Source organism: Bombus flavifrons, chromosome 2 (genome assembly GCF_040668555.2).
Source record: "Bombus flavifrons isolate JBK064 chromosome 2, iyBomFlav1_principal, whole genome shotgun sequence".
NCBI lineage: Eukaryota > Metazoa > Arthropoda > Insecta > Hymenoptera > Apidae > Bombus > Bombus flavifrons.
In genome coordinates this window covers 5,623,113-5,648,583 of record NC_138443.1, presented here as the reverse complement: position 1 = coordinate 5,648,583, position 25,471 = coordinate 5,623,113, and the positions used below count along the sequence as shown (strand labels likewise).

Below are 25,471 nucleotides of genomic sequence, written 5' to 3'. Positions count from 1 at the left end.
CAAAATATACAGGGTAAATCGGTAGAAACTATCACCTGAAATAACTCTTTATCAATTGACGTTATCAAACAAATGTTCCAGATGGAATTTATTGTACTTGAGCAGCCTGGTCGGACGAGTACATTTCAGTTTCCTAATACCTCACGTCTTTTTAGATATCAAGGTAGCTTTGATTTTTTTAATGATCGCTATATGTTTTCTATAACACCAGTCAATTCAACTGGGAATTCTCTACAAACAAGTATCAACTTAGTTTAGCAGATATTTTAACTTTAATTTGTTCAAGTAATAATAGATAAGGAAAGTATGTGTCGAAAAAATGATTTTTCAATATAAATAGCATAATATTTTCTCGTAGAGAATGTCCAAGTTGATCGAGTAATGTTATAAAAGATATACGATGACTGTTAAAGAACTCAAAGCCACTTTGATATGTGAAAGAATATAAGCTATTTTAAGAAATCAAAACGTACTCATCCGCCCAATCACCTTAAATACAATAAATTCCACTTCAAACATTTCCTTTCTTTATGTCGTCAATAGATAACGAATTATTTCAGCTGACTATTTTTACTGTCACACCCTGTATATTTTCCTATTAAGTACTTGCTCCGTTTACTTATTCCGCATTCAAAGTAACAAACTATCTCGATTCTATGTGACGCGAATACACAAACAATATTTTTCTCGCTTTTCGGTACAAATGCCGCTTAGTTTGATTCTTCGAACGAAGAAGACAGATTCTTCGAACGAAGAAGACAGATTCTGGCTCGATAGTAGGAACAGAGACGCGGCTCGCTACACGGGATTGGATTAAATACTCTGCAAGATATAAATGTGGAAAAATAAAAGACAGCTGTGAATAAAGCTGTGCGTTCTCGCATCGTTACTATGCTCGGCTAGAACACAGAACGGGTCTGTCACCTCGATTTACAGTTGCACTCTGTTCTCTCGGGTGCCTTGCCAGCTGTCGTTCGTGCTGGTTTAAAACAGAGAAGTACACAGTGGTCACGGATCTCAATGCATTGGCGTCGATCCATCTAAAAATTAACGCAACGTCTCGGCGCGTTGACGGACAAGTGACGCGAAACGTTCATCGCGACATTTATTCGCCGTAGAAATATTCGGTGGACAGGGCTCGTAGACGCAGCTGTGCGGCTTACGACGGTGTAGACGTTTCACGGTTATTCGAACGCCTAATTACATAACGGCCACGGCATAATGACAGGTCGACGAAACGTAAATTCCATCGCGACAGAGCTGTCATTGTCGTCATGCTGTTCGTGAGTGATTTAATTGCTCGAGCATTCCGGATGATGTTGCACGTTGACGGTTAGTTATATTACCGTCGATCATTCGGCGCTTAAGCGAATTTCATGTAAATAGGGAAGCCGCAAGCCCGGTCGTATACACCGTGGACCTAAATTAATGGGAATATCGTTAGAAGCTTCGTTTTCGAGAAAAATTGCGCTGAAAACTTGACAAGTACGCGCGTATTTCAGCCAATTCTCCGTTAGAAAGCATTGGACTATTATCTGGCGGTTATCGTACGCGTGAGAATAAGTCGAACGAGTGGAACACAATGTCTTCGCTTGTGTCGGGCTGATTCTTAACCAAACGTGTTTAAACATGATTTTAAAGAAAATTTTGTTTTGTATTGTCGACGAACAACATGCTACAGATTGTTCGCTCTTATCTGATCGAGAATTAGTCGAGTACACGTAAACTCGACGAATTTTCAAGCTAGATTTTCTAAAAAATGAATCCTCCAACGTGATTTTCTTACTCCACCACTAGAAGTAGTACTCTTACCACTACTGATAGAATACTTTAGCGCTAGAAATGTAGGCCCGCGGTATATGTATATGCGCCCTTTCACCTAGCTTTCAATTGTTCGAAGCTGGCGCCCATGAATCGATTGCTAAGTAGACTGTAGCATCCAGAATGTAGATGCGATACGAATGTGAACGTAACAGGGACAGGATCACGGTGAAAGAACATTTACGATGGTGGAACGACGAGGAATGTCGGCATGGGAGAAAGAAAGGATAGATAAGGAGATTCTCTAGCGAAGAAGTCGGTTAAATGAAAACATTGACCAAGAAGGGGGCGCTTCGTTGGCTCTGAGTCGTACGAGACAATAAAAGGAGAAAACGTAATAAGAAATACGGGTCAATAGGAGTAAGACCGTGACTGTTTCTTTTAAGGTTCAGTCGCCTGACGTATCGTTGTTTAGAGATGGTTAAATAATCTTCTTCTTCCAACGAATCTACAGTGGTTCACGAAAGTATTCGAACAATCTTGGAAACTTCTATCGATATATTATACGAAACATTTTGAAATGTGTAACAAAATAATGGTGTAGTAAAGTAATTTGTAATCAAAAATACGTATATGAAAGTTACAATATATTTCTTGTAAAGTATTGACTTCGCAAAAATCACCGAAGTATTTGTTGTACGTTCGATTATTCGTTATAATATTAATAAGCCACAATACGTAGTGAGACTGTGGAATTTCCATTTAGAAAATCACTGATCTAGAATCGAGAGTTTTTCCATCTAAAAGTCGGGCGCTTTTAACTATTTTTTAGATTCTGACAGCAACTACAGAGAATGTAATCTCTTGTAATCGCAATCAAGAAATAAACAAAACAAAATATATATAGTTGTACAAAATAGGAACTTTATTTACGATCTTTTATCCACCGTAAATAAAAAAATAGAAAATTAAAGCATTAAATATTCGACAAAGAAAATGAAACTGATCGTTTACTATGTTGTCAATCGTTAAAATGTTTCCCAAATTAAACTTTATTTTAACTTACAATTGAAATAAACTCGATAAAGAATATTTAAATCAGTTATCTTGATTACTTTGACGATTATTAACGATCTAGCAAAAATAAATCTCGAAGTAAATTTAAAACGCAAGTCTTCTTACAAACGAATTTGGGGCATACAGTAACGCAACTAAAATATATAAACGTAAACATAATTGAAATTTATTTGGCAATGCAATAATTTAATTAAGATGCGAATCTTTGATAAAGTCAACGCGAGATCAAACTATGAATATCGTTTATGTAGTTTCAGTCTTCTTGTACTTGCTAATGGCCATTAAAACATCTTCCTTGGTAATGAGAAATTTGTGAAAGTCAGTGCAAGTACAATTTCAAAGACTTTGAAATTGTAATTTATCTTTATTAGCGATGAAATTGTACATAATCCTAAGGAATTTCGTTCTATCGTTCATTGTCTTTTAATTAAAGAGAAGATTCTTCCGACATTGGCAGTGTGGGCGGGTATGCTGAAGAAATATTGCGTTATTTTCATTAACTCGGTGTATCAATTCGGTTTTCGGTAATTAATTAAGCATACGCATTGCAGAGTTTTAACAAATTTTACCCACGGTCTATTTGTATTTAATTGTTTATTCTCTTGCATTCGCTCAAAATTGCATTAGACAAAATGTCGCCGAAATCATCCATTCGTGGAACGATTTCGTTTCATTTATTGCAATATTTTGTCCAAGCAAAAGTGAAGAATTTCAAGAATTGAAGAGTATGTTTATAGGTATAATAGTATATTTAAGACTACTATAACAACGAATCGAACGAATAATTCACGTTGTATACTAATTTCTCAGTGAGTGTACCTTAATATCAATAAATATCTCGTAACTCCTATATACATCCTTCGTTGGATTGCTTTCAAATTTAGCTATTATAATCACGCTAATCGTATCTCGTTACGGTGCTAACGAAGTTTCGCAAAGTTTAGTATCACGCACACGATAAATTTATAAAAGAAATTCCATGATAAGTGTCCGTACACATTCCTAAGCTACCGTATGCTCGTCAAATTTGACATTCGACAGACGTTTAACGTCATCACAATTCCATTCACCTATGAGAGTGGAACGAACGAACGAACGAAACGTAACAAAGTAAGGAGGAAATCTGAACGGTGACGAAACTTTTCTGCGATAAATCGAAGAATCACGGTGTGCATCGTGCAACGACGATTGCGAAATCCGTAGCCCGGATATTTTTGTCGGTTGTTTGAATTCTGACAAAAAAGGATGGCTGGAGGGGATATAGGTGTTTCCGTGAATCGGGTCAGAAACGAAGAAACTTCGAAGTGGTTTCTCCCGCGACAAATTCTGAACTTTATGGAACCGAGATTTGTTGACTCGCACTATTTAAAGAATAAGTGGAACGACGAGCGCATCGAGCCGAGTAACTCGCAGTCGCTTCTTCTGCTTTCCACCGGTTTGCCGGCATTCGCGCTCTATATAAAACCAACGACTTTTACGCGCTCTCTATGTCCTTTATGCTCGTCGATTCTGTTCGTAGAGGCTTGCCCCGGAGCAGAAAGAACCGTCGGCTATTAGAATAATTTTTATCGATCGTGTGACTTCAACCTTCCGATCTATTGAGCCATTTGGACGGCAAACTGAAAGTTTCTTTTTAAATTCGATAGCTGAAAAATGGCTACCTTTATTGGACTTCCGACAGTTTTATAAATGCGACTGCTGTTGGCTCTTGCGTGTGATTCGTTATTTAAAATGATTCGAAAATGAAATATGAGAATGCGCAAAGTATTTGGAATATCGAGAAAGAAATACATGGGTAATTTAAATTTCTGTTGCGGATTTTTTAAGGAAAGGACAGTTCGCTCGTAATCGAGTCTAACGCGTGAAACGATCTAAAGCTAATGCAAGGCGGAGGTACGTACTACATTGAATGTTGCTTCGGATCGCTGACTTTCAACTGATTATATCAGATAATTACAATGTTTAGTCAACCAGAGATGGAATGTTGTTTTCAACGGGGAATCAATCTTCGGAACATTCCATCGACAGAAGAATTTGTTGAATGAGACCTTGAATTTTCGATCACTTATTTGATATTCAGTCGATTGATCGTTGGCTAAAACGTTGTTTGAATTGTTTAGATCGTTGGCCGATATTTCCTCGAAGGATATTTCTTGCTAAAAATAGAAACGCATCTACTTGGTCCATTGCAATTAAAACTACAAGCCTGAACGTTCCTTAACCGATTGAAAAACATCATTTCGTTACTATATCATTTCAAGTAACTTCAAACCTATTATTGGACAGTCTTGATCTTCAAATAGAAAGTTACTGTTTCTTAAAAATACTTTAAAACAAATAAAAAATACAGTATACCGTACTACAATATTCCAATTTTAAACAAATAGAAACGATAAATCTTTAAATACCAGTACGTTTTTAATCTCGGAAACCTTTTGAACGATTTCATGAAAATTGAATTTTTTAATGGAATTACTGAGAACCGGGAACGAACGGAAAAATCCAGTTTTGCTTCTGGCAATGCGGCCCGTTTGAAGCGAAAATCGATTGGTGTTTTGTCAATCGCGTCGCGTCGCATCGTGTCGATTCGAATAGGGCGAACGTGGGCCGATTGAAATTCCACGGCGGCGCGTTCCAAGTTTCTCGAGCATTTCGAAAGCGGACGCGCGATTAATATATACCCGTTGTCCCTGGTTGATCGTAGCATGAATTTAACGAAGGTGCTAGCAAAACCGTATTGACAAGTGAGTCACGTTACCCCGAGATAAATATTCAAAAACTCGTTTGCTGTTACGATACGATATGATATACATGAATCAATTGATACCGTGGCGCGCCTTTGTGCCACTGCATTCAAAGCTACCTGCGTTCATCGGTCAGTCCACGGTCAAACAGTCTAATTACTCGGCCTTGTTAATTAATGTTTGACAGCCAACAATTATTGAATCGATCGGAAAATAACGTCGAATCTTTTACCGGCGAAGCTGTTCTGTTCCTTTCCAACCCACTTTAATTTCTAATCAACATATCACGCGTACGATACGAGTTGCGATATTAAGTATCAAACGCGAGAGTACAAAAACATATTTGACGCAAACTTAATTCATTACGAAAAGTAAAATTAATAATTCGTAATGAAGAACAATGGATGATATCGATGAATTATTATATTTCCTGAGAGAATTATATAACGTTACAAAATTATTTGTAACGAAAGATTATAGATATTTTGTGCCGTCAACCGATGTCCAAGAATTAATTGACACTTTTAATAAGTGCGGTTTCAAATACCAGTACTAGGAGTGTAGAGCACTAGAAAGCACTAGAATCGTTGACCAGAGAAATTTGATGATTATTTTAGATTAATCTTTATTTACGGCGTTGCTTTACAACTACGATTACATCGCCGATGATTGATCATGAAATCAATCGTAGTAAATTGTTTCCCGCTGATAATCGATTTCTGGTAATTCATGAATGGTTATCATTTTATGAGCGAGAGATTTATAGCCTTTGTGTATGGCTTTATGAGCTGCGAAAACAGGAACATCTGTTTCTTGTGTCAATATCCTCATTAACCTCGTGCTTCTATGTATCGCGACAGGGATTTCTGGCAATCTGTCTTCTATTAAAATTACGTCTATCGATTTTCCAAACTGTCAATAACATTGACTAATATTCCACATGTGTAACCGAGAATCTTATATTTCTGAATATTTATTTGACAGAAATAATGATTAATGGATAATTTATTAACACATTTGCCACCGTGACGTGATTGTAATAATTTTATCCCGATATTTTAATCCATCAAATGTTTCAACCTTTTACATTCCTTTCGTAAATACGTAAATAATAATTGTATCGATGCGTAAGCAATAGCTATAGTACATATGAATATAAATAATTTTGTGACAAAGTGCGTTTTTAATTTCTTTGCTAAATCGTACACACGAAATTCTGCAAGTGTTATACAGACTTTCGTAACCGGCTGTAAATATCATACCACGTGTTCTCCTTGTGACTTCGATCCTCTGCATAGAACATCAGAAAAATATTCAATTATGCAATGGATATCTGGTTGCAAGTCCGTGTAGAGACACGATGATTAGGCGTGTGCGATATAGAAGAAATATTAAGCGAAAGCTTGGTGCTTTGCTTAACACTCTGACTGACTGCCACGTTGGTCATATATGACCGATCACGGTTTCTCCTGTGACGCCACAGTGATCATTGATGATCGGAGCCCTTGAACTTCTTACAATTGTAAAAATTGTATGACAATTGACAATTAGGGCATTTTGAACATAACCGATAAATAGAAGATACTTTGAAACAAAAAGTGCCCCATTGAACAATTAAACATTTTTATCAGAACATCAATAAAAAAAAAAAAATGAGAACAAATCTTGCATCTAACGGTGCACTGTGTTTGCATCCATATCTTTGAGGGGTATTCTACGAATATTATTATAAACACAGCTTAGAAAATAATCGTAAATGTTGCTTTAATCATATATATAATCATATATATAATTGAAGTTAGAAGTGTGCACATACCTTACTATTATATATAGAATGAGCAAATACCGTTTACTAATATCTTCTGCACGTTTCAACAATATATTCTGCACGTTTTGCTTACGACGAAATAACGAATGCGAATGGATTGTTGAAATAAACGAAGCCTTGTTATAATATGTCGCTATCAACTGTTACCAAGGCGCCACGGTGGTCACCCGTGACCACCAATAAGATACACGGTCCATTGGGGAAGAATATTGTCTTACATCATCAATTTATTATTACTTTGCCATTATATGCTTTGAATAATAAAAATACTCCCGTGGCATGTGATTTCGGCGTGGCGGGCAAAGTGTTAAGTGTTGTGAACTGGTCAAGCAAAGTGGATAGGAAGTGGAAAGAGCAAGAATAGGACAAGAAAAGTATCCAATGCGCAGTTTATAGATAGCGATAGATTAGTTTAGAGCAGTTTAGACTATCGGGATGTAATAAGCAGGTTTGGATTGATAAGTCTACAAATAAGCATAAAAGAATGTTGGCAATAAAAGTACCAAGCAACATCGAGTGATATCAAAGTAACGTCGAAGTAGGAGTGTAAAGTCAGGAAGGTGCAATATGGAATGGAAGGCTGTGCGATTTAGTATATTCCGTAAACCAAGCTCTATTCTGCGACCCTTAAGAATTATTAGAAGGTTATTAGAAGATATTAATAAATAAGAATATAGATACTGATATTATCGAACATTCTAAAAAAACTCTGTTATCGGTAGAATAAGCCAGCATCCAATAAACAGGTGCATAAAATATTTAATGAAACCTTCTACCGGTTTCCATTAGAGCAAAAAACCACCAACAGCCAAACCATATCGCGTAAGAGTTGAGAAATACCTAAATAAAAGCAACACTACGCTCCAACAACCAACTACTAATAAAGACTTGAAAAATAAACGCCTCGTAAAAACAATGATAAGAAAAGGATGATATAACTTCTGACAGAAGCGCAACATCTTCGTACATAAATCCAGTAGAAACGTACACGAAGTAAGCCCGGCTATGACTTTCACGAGAAAAGAACAGACACAAATAACTAGACTGGGGATAAGGTTAGTCTTAACATTACACCTTCGCACTTTATCGAAGAACAGAATCCTAAAGCTCGTAAGTATTGCAACGTCAACAACACCACGGAATATTTACTTTGCTATAGAATCAAATTCGGCGAAACAAGACGCGACACAAAGATACGATATACAGGTGGCTGATTTTCATTGTCAATAACTTTTAGATAAGATAGAACAGCCGGCAATCATCAGTTTTCGATACAAGAGATTCATTAATACTTGGACATTATGTATGGAATATAATATCAGAATGACATTGACAAAGAGCTTAGGAAGTCGAGCCCTTAATCGAAGAATGCTCTTCGTTACATTCTCGCACGTTTCGCAAGTTATATTCGTTATCGATTCTCCGATAGCATCCTTTACTTGCTCGATTACGTTTGGTTCATTGACATACACTTTACTTTTAAGAAAACTTCATAAGAGGAAGAAGTGTAGTGCAGTTAAATCAGTTAGATTAGATGATAGGACGATACCAGATGATAAAAAAGCGAACGTAACTTGCGCGACATCACCGTCATCGAAATTATTTTGATAAGAATACTCGAATTACTTTGACAAAATGTTTCGATAATTTTCTTTTTTTTTTCTTGAACTGCGCAACGCTCCATGATTATTTTGCCACGTATCCATAAAACAATTGCTAAAGCGGAAAAGTGATACATCGTGCCAGGATGTCAATTTTGAAATTAGTTAATTGTACATATGTACATTCAGCCTGCACGATCGCTTCTAAGTAATAGAACACAGTGTAAAAAATTGCAAGTTTGCTAGAAGAAATAGATCTTTCACGATGCCTATGGAAGTATACAAAACTGTACTAATTCGCTAACTAATAACTAACTAATTATTTACTGCACTGACTAATTATTAATAGCATTACCTATTAAGCGTGGAAATAGTATTTAGATACCTGTATACAATGCTGTGAATAATTATAGACCCAAACACAATTTCTGCATTATATCTTTAATATTTCCAAGAAACCAGTGATCGTAGCTTGATATGTTAAGCGAAATTATTTTTGCAAAGGGTAAACTGATAGGATATCAGGATATCATGATATTACATGACGAACTATTGCCTTTCATGGTCGGAATAGGAGATAGAAAATTATTCAACTATTCATACAGAAAACTATCCATACAATCCGCTACGAAAACGTGGTTTCACAATTTCGGAATAGAACTGTTACCATGGTCAGCATCGAGTCCTGATCTGAACCCGATCAAGAATCCGTGGGGAATTCTGGCAAGAAAAGTTTGAGATCAACAGAAGTCATCTATAGAAAATATCGTTGAATTTAAAAAAGGGAACGAAACTTTAAATAAGTTAGTAGATAGCATACCTAACAGATTAACAGAAATAGCTATAAATAAAGGAAAATCCACTAAATATTGCGCGAAAAGGTAACAAAGTTAACAACGGGTTTATATTTTTTCACAGTTAAAAACACAATTTTAAAAGGAAATTTTCATTTCTTCCAAACTTCGAGAGAAGAAAATTTTCGTTTGACGTATCTTCAGTGTTCTTTTATATTATAACATGAAATTACATAAACGATTTTGTCAATTTTTGTTTTGACATCACGAAAGATCTAACAACAAGGTTGTTTTTATAGAATACATGTAATTGTGGTCACTAGTATCTTACCAGCTTAAGTAACGAGAAACGATAAATAAGAGAAAAAAGAAGAAAGGAAGAAATGATCGAAATCACAATGAACAAGGAGCGTGGCTAATTCGATGCAAATTGATGGCGTTGCTTAACAACGACTGATGCGCGAATTGAGTTTCGTTATTTTGACCTCGATCGGAGAGGAACGTATTTGCCTACGCGACGCCGTTGATTGAGATGGAATTCGAGTACGGTACACGCACAACGCTCGTTTATTTTATAGTCAAGGCACGTTTCATAGATCCAATAAGAGATTGACCCGATTTTTACTGTTCGGTCACAGTCGCTTTCGAACCGTGGTAGCGCGCAACTTTCCGCCACCAATGGTAAATCATCTCGATTCGCCAGACAAAAGATTTAACCTGTTTCTTAGAGATATAAATGCACCGCACTCCCATCGACAGACTTTGATGCAGGAATAGGTAACAGCTTTATCGAAAAGTCTTCTCGTTTCCTCTTTCTCTTTTTTCTTTTCAGAAGAAAGAAATTAAATGAAGCGGGACAATTGAGAATACGGATGTTTCTTGAAACATGTGCCATGTTTATTTTCCAGTTACCAGATTTTCAGAGTTTGCACATTTAATTATATTTGTCTAGAAATCATCGATGCAATGCTAGGATGCGCACTGCAAAATTTTTGGTCTGAATGTGTCTTTCAGGCGGCGATATTTCGGGCCGCCAAAGCCGCAAATAAGGATCATTTTTCATGGAAATGAACGGTTTTAACAATTCGTCCTTGCGAACATTTGGCCGACAAAAGTTTTAACTTTAGAAATTCACGTAAGATCGTGATCGCCAGACTGCGGATTTTTATGCAAATTCATATTTTTCAGAATATATTCGAGAATGTAGAACTGGTAGAAAATTGTTTTACCTATCGAGTATCATAGAAAGCATTATAGTTTAGATGCTTTAGATGCGTCTTCTCGTATTGTGTGCATTCTGTGCATTCTGTGCAATGTTACATTTTCAAAGTTAGTAAGCGGTAAGCTAATTTTGCCGCTTATAGCTTGGCGCTCATTGTATGAACGCTAACTAAAAAATAACTCAAACCTAGTGCAATGCTCACGATTCAAATGCATACAGAGCGTGCCACACAGTAGGTTAAGAGCACCAAGTTTTAGAAAAGGTCTCGTTAAAATCCATGAGGACGTCACACATCAACAGGTTGATCGAAATTTTTGACGTCTTATTTCCGTAAAAAACGACTCTCACTTTCGGCTCCAGCGACTTCGAAAAACCATAAAAAATATCGTTCTAACCGAATATTTTACAATCAGCATAGGTACTATACTAGAGAGCCCAATAATGTTATGATAATTTGTCAATATGTCGTACTTATAATTTATTAAAAAAGAGTTAGAAGAGAAATGGGAATTTCTCGAGAAACATCTTTCTCCGTGGTTTAATTATATTATTAAAATTATACTATATTGATATATCAACACATAAGAAATGCGTTGTTTAGCAGAATTCATGCTGCTGTTATATTAAAAAGTACCAAGATCGAGAATATTGATAGTAAGAATATTAGCATTTAAAAATATTATTCTATCCTCTAATTGCATTTCAAGGTTCTTGTGTAATTCCAAATGATCACAGAAGTGCGATTCCAAGTGATTACAAAAAAATTATATTAGTATAATTGTTATTGAAAAGTTTCTTCCATTTATTATATTCTCATTTTACTTCATAAACGGTAAATACAATATAATTATATGTGCACATATTTGATGCAATTTCGGTTTTGAAAAGAAATACAGAAGCATGAAATATACAAAATAAACTGAAATTCACGGTAGAAGTAAGGGCATAAATCCGGAATAAAATTCTAACGACTCTCATCGTCGAAAAAACATTCCTAAGTATATACTTATGTATACTTATGTATATTTTATTTATTCTTTACCAAGAACGATAAATCTCCGCTTGTCCAATCACAGAGGCAAAAAGCTTTTTATCGGTATGCTTCGAGTTTCGTGCTCTTCAAAGGTTTCGACAAGTTTGCTTCAATCGAAAAACATTTCCAGTATTTGCCGTTACACTTGACCACAGGATTTTTGCGCTGCAGTTTTGCTAGCAAAAAAAGAAGCGAAAGATATTGCCAAATGAAAACCTCCAGTATACCAAATTGAAGCTCAGAACTACATAAAAGGAAGAAAGGAACTACATAGATGGAAAAAATTTTATCGTTCAATAACGATACAGATCTTACGACGAAAAAGCTTCGCGTTTCGTTATCTCGATTTGCGTTAATAAACAAGATCCTCGACGTTCGTTTCACTTTTTCTGCAATTTATTTTAAACTCGACTCTACGTGGAATGATAAGAGACTTTGATCTATGTAAAGTAGAAAATGCATTCTCGTTTAAAAAAACAATGGAATTAGCGAACTTTAATAAATCGAATACGCAAAATGAAACGAATACATATCTACGCTCGCTGCAATTTACAATTTATAATATCATTGCATAATTTGGCTGTTCCACAATTTACGATGCGCGATTATACTCGCAATTTTACATATGTCGCGCAAACCAGTATTCTTTTTAACATTGCATCTACCTTTATGTGAACTTATTCGTTGCAATTACCGAGTACATACATCAAATGTGTAATACAATCTATGAATATTTGCGTCGTACATATTCCGACTTGTAATTATATACATAGCCAACCATGATCGGAATTAAATACAACCACGAGATAGACATGGAAAAAATATTTAACATATGTACGCATATTCTCTTTAATTAAGACAATGTGCGAAGCATATGCAATATGGAAAATAGTAGTTACATATGAAACTATGCTTTTGCGTAAGCATCCGGAGTCTAATTATTAGATCTCTTACAAAGATGAAAATATAGTACTACAAACATAGTACTATTTGTATCGTTCACTTTCTCCGTTTGACATTTTTTTTAATTGCACTGATAAAAGATTTGAAATTGCATGGTCCTCGCATGGATCGGCAAATTCAATGAACGTATCTCACACAGGAAAGGATTATAAAAAATTTTATAAAAAGGGTGGACAATTCTTATACTCAATACGGTAAACAAATGTACAGAACACTTAATATTATAAACGTAATATAATTGTTATTTCATACTGCGGATGAAATATTTCATGAAATCTATCAAATATAATATAAATAAAATCCATAAAATTTAATGAAATTCATCGAACTGTTCGTTTTAATTTTGCTACTTTAAACCTCAGCCTTATAAAAAGTAACCTGTGGCGGTTACGTAATTTATATACAATATTCATAGCATGTTAACGTATCTACACTGATCGTGAGCTGCTAAAATAACTGGAGATACCTTTGAGCAGCAGCACCTGTACGTGTACGTAGTTCCGTGAATGCTCGTTAAAGTTCCTCTTTTTCGCCATGTCCGTCTGTCTCTGTTCTACTGTTAATTCTTGTCCGATTGTTGAAAGTTCGAGGCGGAGGGAAGATTACATTATTTTCGAGGGTAGGTCAGGCACAGCGGTTGCGATAACCGTATTATCGTCCCGTCTCATAAACTTGTTTCGCGTAGTTTACGAGCACGCGAGTCTTAACTGCCGTGTACCAAGTGCTCCGCGAAATAATGATCAGACTATTTCGCCGAACTACTATATCGCTAATTATTGTGATTTACGACAGAAATCACATTGTCGGCGCATGATACTCGTCGATATGGGTCGGGTATATCACCCGTTTCGGAATCGAATCGAATTTTTCTCGTGAAAATGCTCTTTCGATCGAGCATCAAACGTATCTTTGATACACACGTGCATACACAATCGCTGTATATACAAATTACCTAATATAGATATGTTGCTCAATAACGTACGTGTATTTGTTAAAATTTTTTTTTAAACACGTATGTACATGGATTTCTGAATTGAAAATGTTTTGACCCAGTCGCGCGATTGCTTATTTCGAATCGGTCTACTCGATTAGATTTATTTCCTGTTACTACAAACGTACAGATATAATGTACTAACGTAAAATGCTCAACCATGACTAACAGATACAATGGAGATGATAAATATCGATAAGTACCGAAGAGATTTATGCAAAATTATATAAAATATATCTATGAACATAAACTAATTATACGTAACTATAAAAGTAAGATCTGATTAGACATTTATTACACTTTTTAAATGTTATAAGATACTTTAAATATTGTAAAAATTCCGCGCGCTTAGGTTCTCCGTCAATCTATAAATATCCATTAATTTAGTCATAAATTACTGTTTTCATAGTAGCGGTGTCATTAAACGACAAAAAAATTGCTGAGTAAAAACTTGCAACTCACTTCGGTTACAAGCTCTTGGAACGCAACAACAAAAAAGCACGACTACAGAAACGAAGGATCTCGATCTGCTTACTATACATTGTACGCATCTATTTTAACATTTAAATCGAGATTGATGGCCCCGATAATCATTAAGACGACGAATAATAATTGGAAAATGAAAAACCTTTGAATGTTGTATGTATCTTTCGCGAGTTTTGTACTTCGGTTTTTATTTCGAAGCGGGACATGCATCTGACGTGTCGACATCCTCGCAGTGTTGATCGTTGCGTTAGCAAAATTACTCAGATTTTAGCAGAACTTGTTTCTCGTACCGTTCCTTTGTTCCATGTAACTTTGTTGCGTTTCATTCGAGTTTAAAAACGCGAAAAGAATGACTGATATTCGGAATGCGGCCAAGAATTTTGATCAAGCAATTCTACACAGCCACGTGGAAGAAAGAAACAATAACGATCCACTCTAAGATTACTTTTGAAGCGAGAAAACGAATCGCCGTTGTAATTCCTGTTACGATCCTGTAACAATCCATTATCTGTATTCAAACGCAAAACGCTCGACTCGTAAATGCGGAAGCATCTATTCAAATACCGCTCTTGCTCTACAAGACCCTTACAAGAATACCATTAAGCTCGTAATCGATGCAAATGTTTGTCATAAAATTTAATTCGATTATATGTATATCGTGGTGCATATAAATTTTTTTAAAATTGATTCAAAAGTCAGTAGTTACCGATATTTGAAGAGAAAAATGAGCCAGATATTATCAAATACAAATACAATCGATCCTCGAGCAACGCAAGAGTTAACGATGACACATTGTGTATAGTAAAAAATCGGTGTGTAATTTTGGATTCCTGAAAAACTGATCTACAATAATCTACTGTTACGTGAAAGCCTCATTTTGCGTGTATCATGAATGCAATCATTCTTACGATAAAAAAGATCAACAGAAAGAAAAGTTCATAAAATTTCTGTCAATTCGTTTGTACATAGAAGAAACGTTCTGGTAGTCAAACTTCGACACTTTGACCAATTTGATTTGCTTGTTACATGTGCAGGTTATTACGTGTGCGCTTTATGCAACGTTCACTGAACTTTCGGGACCTTATCTTCTCGCACTTCTGACAATTTCATACGTCTACTAGACATAGTTAAAGTTTGACGCCTGACCGATTTTAAGAGCTTGCTGTATCGTAGAGGCTGCTATGATTCAGTTCTTTCGAAGAAAAAGTAGAATGCTTCGTAAAACCATGGATATCGTGATGATAAAACTGCGTGTTTTTATGCGAATTCATATTCTTGAGAATATAATTAAAAATGTAAAACCTCGGTAGAGAAATGTTTCGCCTACGAAGTATTATAGAATGCGCTATACCTTGAATATTTGATATACTTTTTCGTATTATACGCATTTCTATATCTAGTAATAACAGAGCCACGATGAAATAACGTTTAAGATTCAGAGCATTTACGCATGATTTCACGAGAATGTATTTCTAATAGTTCCTCGTGCAAACATGATTTCGCGATGATCACAAATATCAACGTTTACTGTTTCATGAATAAAATCCCATACTCAATCTCCAAATTTATCTCCATCCATTTTCTATTCATTGCTTCATTGAATACTTTCAATTCTACTACTTTAAATTTGTTTCTCTTTTGGTGTAGGAATGGCGCAGCTCCGATATTTAAATCATATTTATCGAAAACAAAAGAGTGATATAAATTGTCAGTAATATAGTGAAAAACTTCACTGCCACCATCAGCTGTTGTAGTTGGAATTGAAGGACTTCTATCTAAATAACAACACTTCCGAATGAAGCTACTAAGTAAGTTCTTTTTCGACTCGTCCAAATTGCCGAAAAGTTAGCTGCTCCGAGCAGACTCCTTATAGTTGCAAAATACCTTCGATTGTGATAATGCGTTAACAGGCTAGTCGAGTGGTTAGGGGGTTGATTTACCATGTGACACGCGCGTTACTTTGACGAGGCAGCGGATAGCGAAGTTGTGGTTGCTACGAGCTATTTCGCTATATCGTGCACACAGCGTCGATATTAATTCGGTTCCAAGCGTGTAACTTCGCGAATATTTTTCGCTCAATACTATGCGACGTGCTCTGATAAAAAGAGACCAGCGTGCGAAAACGACTTTTTGAGATAAATGCGTTCAAAGTTAGATTGTTTACTTTCGCTATTAATGCACGATTCCAATGGTGAATTGCCAAGTCAATAATTTTATTCGGGGAAAATGGATTCGGCTCCATTGCAAAGAGAATACTTTTACCGATAAGAGGAAACAGGAAAAAGACAAAATCAATTTTTTCGCTCCTTAACGCCTTTTTGGAGCCCTTGTTAATCCCTTTGGTCAAATATAGTGACTCAAAAAAGTATTCCAACGCAGTTGGAAAATTTTTTGTATATACATGTACGTATTATATAGAGAACATTTAGGAATTTCCTTAACACTGTAACGAGACACGACTATCGTTGTTACATTGGTAAAATTTGGAAGCAACTTGGAAATGTATATAGAAGTTAAAAGATACTTATTGGAAATATACTCTTCGCAAAAATCACCAAGGTATTTGGAATACTTTTTATTTATACAAACAGGTACGATTAAGGAACAAAAATATGTACCATATTTAGCACTAATTGTACATTTAAGACTACTATTCGCGTTATATATTAACTTTTTACAAAGATCTTCTAACTTTTACATACATCTTGAAATTCGTTCCAAATTTTACTATCGTAGTATAATCACCATAGTCGTTCTTTACTGCAGTGCTAACAAAATTCCACAAAGTTTCGTATAATATACACACGATATATTCGTAGAACGATTCTATGGTAAGCGTTGGAATGCTTATTTACGCTGGCCATTGTACGAATACGAATTGTTGTCAGCCTCGACTGTGTTAAGAATGAAATTTTTTCAGGGATCCGCGAAAACAGGTCGGTGGATACGCTCCACCGCCTCGATTCTCTTTATCGAGTGAAAAAATCTTGGTTGCCGAACAACGCCGGCTACTGATATCGGTCGCGTTGATAAATGTGATAATGCTTGTTGTTTCATCGAGTGGCGATCGTATATATCTCGTTCGTTGCATCTCTCGTGTACTTCTCTCTATTCCTTCCTCGCTCTCTCCTGCTGGTGGGAATTTTTAAAATTAGACTTTAAGGTCAAACGTTGGTGCTGTCGTCATCGTCCTGACCTAGACTCGCTGGGGTGTAAACTTCGCCACGCAGAGGTACGGATAAGGTGCGAATGGGAAAAGAAAGGAAAGGCTCGATTTACACGCTCGACGTAAACTCGTCCGTGTTAGAGAGGCGTACTCGACCGGCCATGACGTAAGAGAGGCAGAACCACCGTGGCACGTGAACGGTTATATTAAAAGTCGATTATCGTGATTTCGAACGCGGACACGATAGGTATGTAGTCGTTATGTATTTACTACATAGCGCGGGGAAGAAATATCAACGAGATCGTAGAATTGGTCGGATCGACGTCATCGAGGGTTCACGTGCTCGTAGTTTCACGTGCTGAAACGTTTCGATGAGCGAGTTGACAGAAACGTTGGATGATAAAGGCTCGAAAACTCGGCTACGGTTAGGTTCGCGTTGTATAAAGTGCAGTAGCCTTCGTAATATGGGGAGATCTTAAATTAATCCCCGATACGGGCAGCTCGTGACTCTCATGAGTTGACATGACGCACGCACGTTGACCATTCTGTGACAATTGCTTACGTGGGGGAGCGAGATCCAATCGCGGCGAAATTGCGATAGTGGATTATGTGTTCTTTAATTATGAATACGTGTGTATCGTAGATAATTCAATTTTTAAACATGTTGCGATCGAATGTTGTTAAGATAATTCATAAGCTTGTTTTCTTTTCATTTTTTCTATTATAGTAAAAAGTTGTTCCTTGTCTAGCATTATATCGTTTCGTTTACTTCAGGATGAAGTATATGGGCAGGAAAAAAAGAATCGACATTTTCCGGATAATCCATGCAAAGAGTTGAAATATCGAATAAAAACCACTACTGATGCATCGATAATAATAATAATAATAATAAATAATATAATAATAACGTTGCGTGTGCTTCTCTATACTTTACGATAGGGACTGAATCAAAGTTAGAATATACTTGGATGGAAAGGAGCCTAAAGTACATTTTTACGTACGAATCAAAGAACAAGTCAAGAAATGTACAATTGTATCAAGATGTAACGAATGAGCTGCACTTGCAGTTTATTCGAAATTAATTTATCGCGATTGCTTTCTAAGAACAAGATGCTGAGATTTTTCTTCTCTCTAACTATACCGGACATAAAATTGTAGCCACGAAAATTGCACCCCTTTGTTCCAACCAGTACACTTTGCTCTCTATGCTTACTTCGTTGTATCGGTCTGGCGAGTATTTTTACGAACACTGGCTCCCTTCCATCGAACGTTTCGTAATTGGAATTCGACTAGGTGATCAATTCGAATAATATTATTCGTTCTCGACTACTTCACTTTGAAAACACGCTTGCGAGTTTGATTTAACCTGCAATCCCTTTATGCGATTTAAACGTGGGAACAGTGCGAAATTTGGAGATGGACTGGCAATTTTGTGTGACGATCGTAAGATCGAGGATATTAAAATAATGAACGATAAAAATAGGGAGGGGACTAGATTAATCATGGCAATGGTTGCATCTAGGGCATTTCCTAAACGAAACACGAAGTCCTGACATCGAAACGCGAGCCAGGATCGAATTGGCAAGGGGCTGCATTTACAAAATAAAGTGGCTGTTATGTCGTCGCAATTTGGATTTAGAGGCGCGTTCAGTATGGTATGGGGGAAGGGATGTTCGAGATTCGAAATAGCGAACGGACTCGAAACATTATTCGGCACATTGAATATTGATGATTTTGAAGTATTTCCAGATCCTTGACATTTTCTCAGTCATCGGCGTTTATTCAAGTGGTTATCGTTAAAATTGTACGCGACAGTATAAATACTCGTCGATTCTTAGATATTTAGATCGTTTTTCAGAAGATTAAAAGTCCTAACAAATCTCTGCTAGATTTAACCGAACATGAATTCTCGTTACAATAAGCTTTCTCTTATATCTGCTTTAACCTTTTCAAAACTGACGAGACGATAGGGCAACTATACTCAATATGGAACAGCGCGATAGCTCGGCGAGTAACTAACAAAATCAATCGGCAACAGCGTAAAATATTTCGCTAAAAGCAAGAGGCAAGCATATTGGCATCTCAACTTCATTTGAATGCATGTCGTTGAATGCAGTTGATCGTTGTGTTTGAAAGCGTAACAAAATTCTTGAGAAGCAAGTTAAATAATTTCTTAATGGAGACAACTTAGAAAATATTATTTTTACATGATTTATCGTGAAACACGTTTGTTTTTGAGTGTCCAAAAGAAATTTACCGTGAAATTAATTTTCTTCTTAGTATGTATTCATATATATTTAGTATTCACGTAATACGGAACATGTGAATGATACTGTTACCGATGACTATGATACAGAATTGTATCTGTCTTGTGCTGGCAACTACAAAAGAGACAATAATAGTGAAAAATGTGTCCAATGTATTCGCTGTTTTCACTGGGATCACGATTAATGTGTTTCAGGTGCGTCATTCGCGTGTTCAACGTGTAGAAGATAAAGAACGTTAATATAATATAATATAATATAATATGATATAATATAATATAATGTAATATAATATAAGTTGCAACAAACGGAAAATATTTCTTTATTTGTTTTTTTACTTAAATAGATATCCAGTTTTCACGGTAGAAATAAAGATTTTTGAAATTTCTTTACAAATTTCTTAAGTATTATTTTTTTAACTCGCCGGATTTGACTTTTTTAATACCTTTCATCATGACCTTACGCCACTTAAACTTTTACATAGTTAACTATTAGCACACGAACATTTATCAATATTGTCGCGTTTTAACGTTATTTTCATTGAAAAGAAAGTCTCTTTATTCCTCTTTTTGCTTATTTCGTCTTTAAAATCAGCTGTCCCACGTTAGGTGCAGTTATCCTATATAGTAACTTTTATAAAAATTGTTAAATTGTTATACCATTATGTCGCGTAATTTTGAAAATTACATTTAATTGCATACACGTATATTGTATTTGGAAGAATTAATCAATCTTTTCTTCAACCAATATTTAGATTCACGAGAATAAATGGTAAGAAAACTTTACGAAATACTAGTCTGATTCAACCAATCATTGAATTAACAACATTTAAATTTGGAGACAGTTACAAACAAAAAAAAGGTTGAGCTGGCAATTAATTATTTATGTTTAAAACAACCGTAACGTACAAAATTGCCCGACTATACAGACTTCTGCTTGTTACACTTTCAATTATCTTCCACAAGAAAAAGCGACAAAGTAACTGTTTAGCAAGAAGTATCGTACGTGCCACACACGCTATTCGTTCAATTCGTTTCAACAATCCAATAACACCGCAACTACCGAGCCTGTCAAAATGACTGCCATCAGTTTTTTATTTTTACAATTACTAAAAACACGTATAACTATCTTCGATATTAAAATGTTTGCTTTTATCGTATCGAAAATTTAGCTACATATAGCTATTTATTATTACCACATTACTTTAATCCCAATTAACTGCGTACGATATGTTTAAGTACGTATTAAGGAATAGTAGTCGCAGCATTAATATCGATTACTTCTAATTCAATATCCTATTTTTCCGAATCCGTTGGAAAAATAAGAAACACTTACATCCTGAAAACTAAAAAGTAAAAACTATCCAATACTATTCAATATCCCTTCCCTGTACTAAATCAATAAAATTCTAATCTTTTTTTAAAACACGTACTTCATTGGTACACTAGGACTATCAAAAACAAATGTTTGCTCCTTCAAAATCCGGACAGCGCTTTTAGATGACTCGTACGTGTATCCACATTCGTTCGGTCGAAACATTACATAAGAATCACGAAACGATCGGCAGAAGGAAAAACAATGGGAAGTGAGAAGTAAGAGTACTTAGATATGTGGGTGGTAAAGGTAGTCTCACCTCCTCTACAGCCTCAACGGCCTCTATAACGTGTTCCGCGATCTCCGCCGCAGTCAGACCGGTCTCGATGGGTGCGATCTGCGAATGTCGTCGCCCTTCGGCATCGGTAAGCTCCTGATAGCAGGATTCGCCGGAACCTCGTCTGCTGCCGGCGATACACATGGCTCGGCGGAAAAGTCCCGCAACGACAGCGCACAGGCCACACTGCATGCCCGTCGCGCTTCCTCGGCTGGACAACGAGCCGCCATTTGTTCGTCGACGGGTCCGAGTCCCGCGAGAGCCACCCTCACGTGCTTTGGACGCCAGCTTTTCTGCCTTTTTCGTTTTCCGCCCCTTTTTATCTTTTTCACGCTTTAACCTTATTATCCCTTCAAACGTTTCGTTCAATCTTGTTTCTCTATTTCTTTTCTCTACTATACAATTCCGCTACACTCTTCCAATTTTATCTCGGATTTTTATCCTCGATTGATCGTCGATAATTTATTCGCTTCTTTGAAATGTAATTAATTTCTTTCGTTCTTTTTTTTTCTTTCAATTGCTGAACGTTCTCCTAGCGAGCGTTTTCAAAGCTTGCGCTTTTAATCTCTCGCGTAATTCGTCGTGTTTGATTTTATCGCGCCTTCTTTTTTTAATTATTCGAGCACTTTTATCACTTGTGCTAAAATTCCTCTGATTATTCTTCCTCTAAATTTCACGTATCTGTCGCACTTCAGCTTCTCACTACTGTTTCACACTATTCCTCCGATCTCCTAGATCGTTGTCTTCGCATGCAGGTATCTCCTATCGTTATCCAACCGCGACTTCGAACTTCACCGTTTTAACTACTCGATCGTACTACTATACATTCGCGTTACTACGATGTACATCTAGCCAGCTGGTTCAGATATATCTCTCGACACGATTGACCGATTATCTTTCACGTTCGAACGCCTCATCCCGGACACGGTTCAGCTTTGTCCTGATCCGGAGATCGGCTAGTGGTCGCGTGGTCGCGTACATTCGATCGATCCCGTGTCGCACGCCGCTCAGACGACCGTCCCTTCCAACGACGATCCACCGGTACCGCATATCACCTGCACCACCAGGAAAGTACGTCGGAAACGAGTCTCCACGGAACTCGAGAAGGTCGAGAGGGAGGAGCTGCAGCTCTCTCCTTCCTTTCCTCGGAGGAAACTATCGATTGCCGTCAAGTTACGAGCACGATAGCATCTAACGACACATAGTGGTCCTACAATGGAGCACCATGACTAGGATAACGAGAGAGAAAGAATAGGAAAACGTTGGGCGAATCACACACAGAAGGTGAACGAAACCGATTTTTTGGGTACACACATGGTCCGTACGATGTAAAATTGTCGATCGAACGATTTTCCTCGTGGACAGACGTTAATCTCGATTCCGAACGGATGTCTCGTGGCGCCGTTGTGTCCGGGTCACGTGGGAACGTAGCTTTTGGAATTTTAACGCGCCCCGTGCCCCTCGAGTCCCCCGTGGTCCAAGATCGTATACACACGAAAGCAAACACTTCGTCGGCTGAAGAGAAGGACTCGTAGTATGGGGAAGGTTAAAAAGTTGGCGCTAGGGAGATCGAAGCGTCACTCTTGAAACAAATGTTCCGATATGCACTTCCTGTTTGAATTTTGGGCCAAAAGCAGGTATATTCGAGAGTTTCCCTTTGATTTCGTTTATTTTTGTTGCAATATTTTGTGTAACAATTTCAGCCTTGTTTTAACCAACAGACATCTGTTTATTTACGATTAGAGATTACGCAATTTGTATATCTATGTAGGTATATTCTTCTAATCGTGTTTTATTAATTACTACAATATTATATTTAATTACTATATCATTCTACTGATATACCAAGAAATATACCTGCAATCTATTCGTTATTGGTCCTTAGTTTTTAGATCGAACTAAAAACTGTGACTGATTGCAGTTTCTCTTCTTTACGAGCAAACAAAATTTCTGTTCTAATTTTTGAACGATAAAGAAACACCATTCGCGTTCTTTCAAAGTCGAGGAACCTGCGAAGACTTTTATTCACGATTATGTGAAGCTAGCAAAATCGTATTTAAAATGTTAATATATTGAACATTACGTAATTCTGATATAGCAGAACTTTTGCTTTTTAGTGGGCACGGAACGTGCTAACAACGCTGCTCCCTAAATACATCTGCCAGCTTTCCACCCTTTGCAAAATCTTTCAATATGATCAGTTAACGATCCCAGCACTTTTCTACGGTGGAGTATTTTAAAGCCAAATCTCATATATTTAGAAGAAAGAAAGTACCTAATAAGTATCTATGATACGAATTTACCTGTGCACTGTGAACTTCTTTTCTTTTCCATCGCAAAACCAAATAACAATTGGCACATTGTCAATCGATTCGTGCAGAGTACAAAAGGTTAATATACCGGGAAAATGACATACGTCGTGTAAGAAGAACACGGACAAGTACAGAGAAACGTGTAAATCGTCGTTTCCTTCGTATTTCCTTCGATCCGACGTCAACGAATTTCGAAAAAAGCATCGAGACGATGATGAGCACGTGGTTCACTCGCTGAACCTGGAAATGTCGATGATCTATCCGTGAACCACATTGTCGATTTCCATCGCGTCGCGTCGCGTCGTCGTCGTCGTCGTCGTCGTCGTCGTCGTTAATGGCACGTCTAATACATCAGGTAAACAACGAGATCCTCCCGCTACCCTCTTTCTGGATAAGATACCACGAATCCGTAGTAAGAATCTCTCTCTTCGCTGTGTGCAGGCCAGGGAGGAGAAAAGAAATAAAAATGGGCAAGAACAAAGGTCCTCCTCTTTGTTCCCTTCGACCTCGATTTTTCCGCGAGACTTTTTTTCAGCTTACGGAGCAGCAATTATAACCGTGTGGCGAGAGTGCGCACTCAAAGAGTGTACGGCCACGAGAAAAAAAAAGAAAAAAAAAAAATGGTGAAAAACGAGGAAAGGAGGTTTGGAAAAAGGTGGGAACCACGGTTACGTGTACCCGTTTCCGCGCTTCCTATCGCTCCAATGTCTCTTGCTCGTACGATTAATTCTTGCCATTTAAAAAGAGACGGAAAGAAAGAAGATTCGTTGAGAAGCTTCCGGGACACCTTTCACCTATTCATTTTCATCGACGTGAGAAATTAAGCGATTTAGCTTTATTTACATTTCAGTCGATTAGATTCATACATCTCGATCAACATCGACATGTACGGAAATTCAACAAGCACTATCGTTTCCTCGTCGTACGGACGCACCGCGTAAACATACGCTCGTATCACTTAAAAGCCGTATCACCCGACAGCGAAAGGACAATCGAACGATGGTCAATAGACGATGATATTCTCTTTCAACAACTGCAACTCGACTTCTGTATATAGCTTCGGAATATCCTTATCGTATAGAAACACGAGAGAAGCGTCCATCGAGATCGCAGTAGAATCGAATAGAATATCCGCGAGTAAGAACGATACCCTGGATGCGATACCTTTAGCGGAGCATACGGGGCTTGACTGTCGTTGTGCCGTCCTAACTAGTACGCGAGAGAAGAACGACGGGGTAACGCCCGCGCACAGATATCGTAGCTGCTTCCGCACCGGGACGAGCCTAGGAGCTCCATAACCGCGTGTTACGGGTTGGCCCCCGGGCCCCGAGGCCCGGTGCCGACGTCGGCTCGAGCACGAGGGCGCTTCCCTTGATGGTTCCTTCGTCGTACACGTTTCCGTACGAGGCAAATGTGGCAATAAATAAAAAGAGTGAGAGAAAGAGGAATATCCCCCCGAAGATAGAAGAATTCGAGGCCGGGAGCGTACTACTGCTATCACCGACTATGCACGCCGGCCGGCCGCTGTGCATGCACTGAGCCACTGGCTTCGAGCGACGAACGCTCGGACGACGTACG

The 25,471-nt window shown here is 37.2% G+C and overlaps 1 protein-coding gene across 16 annotated transcripts in view; it reads right to left on the bottom strand.

Moving 5' to 3' along the window:
* Nucleotides 1–25,471, bottom strand: part of LOC138189667 (uncharacterized) — a 143,436-nt gene that overhangs the window by 78,058 nt on the left and 39,907 nt on the right. For 3 of the 16 annotated variants that reach the window (XM_069131763.1, XM_069131773.1, XM_069131774.1), the window contains exon 1: nucleotides 21,564–23,285. The exons of 8 other annotated variants lie outside the window; for them this stretch is intronic. In XM_069131763.1, coding sequence (XP_068987864.1) covers nucleotides 21,564–21,773 — 210 coding nt within the window. In that variant the 5' untranslated portion in view covers nucleotides 21,774–23,285. 5 more of the 16 variants (XM_069131761.1, XM_069131760.1, XM_069131762.1 and 2 more) reach the window with 5 other exon arrangements.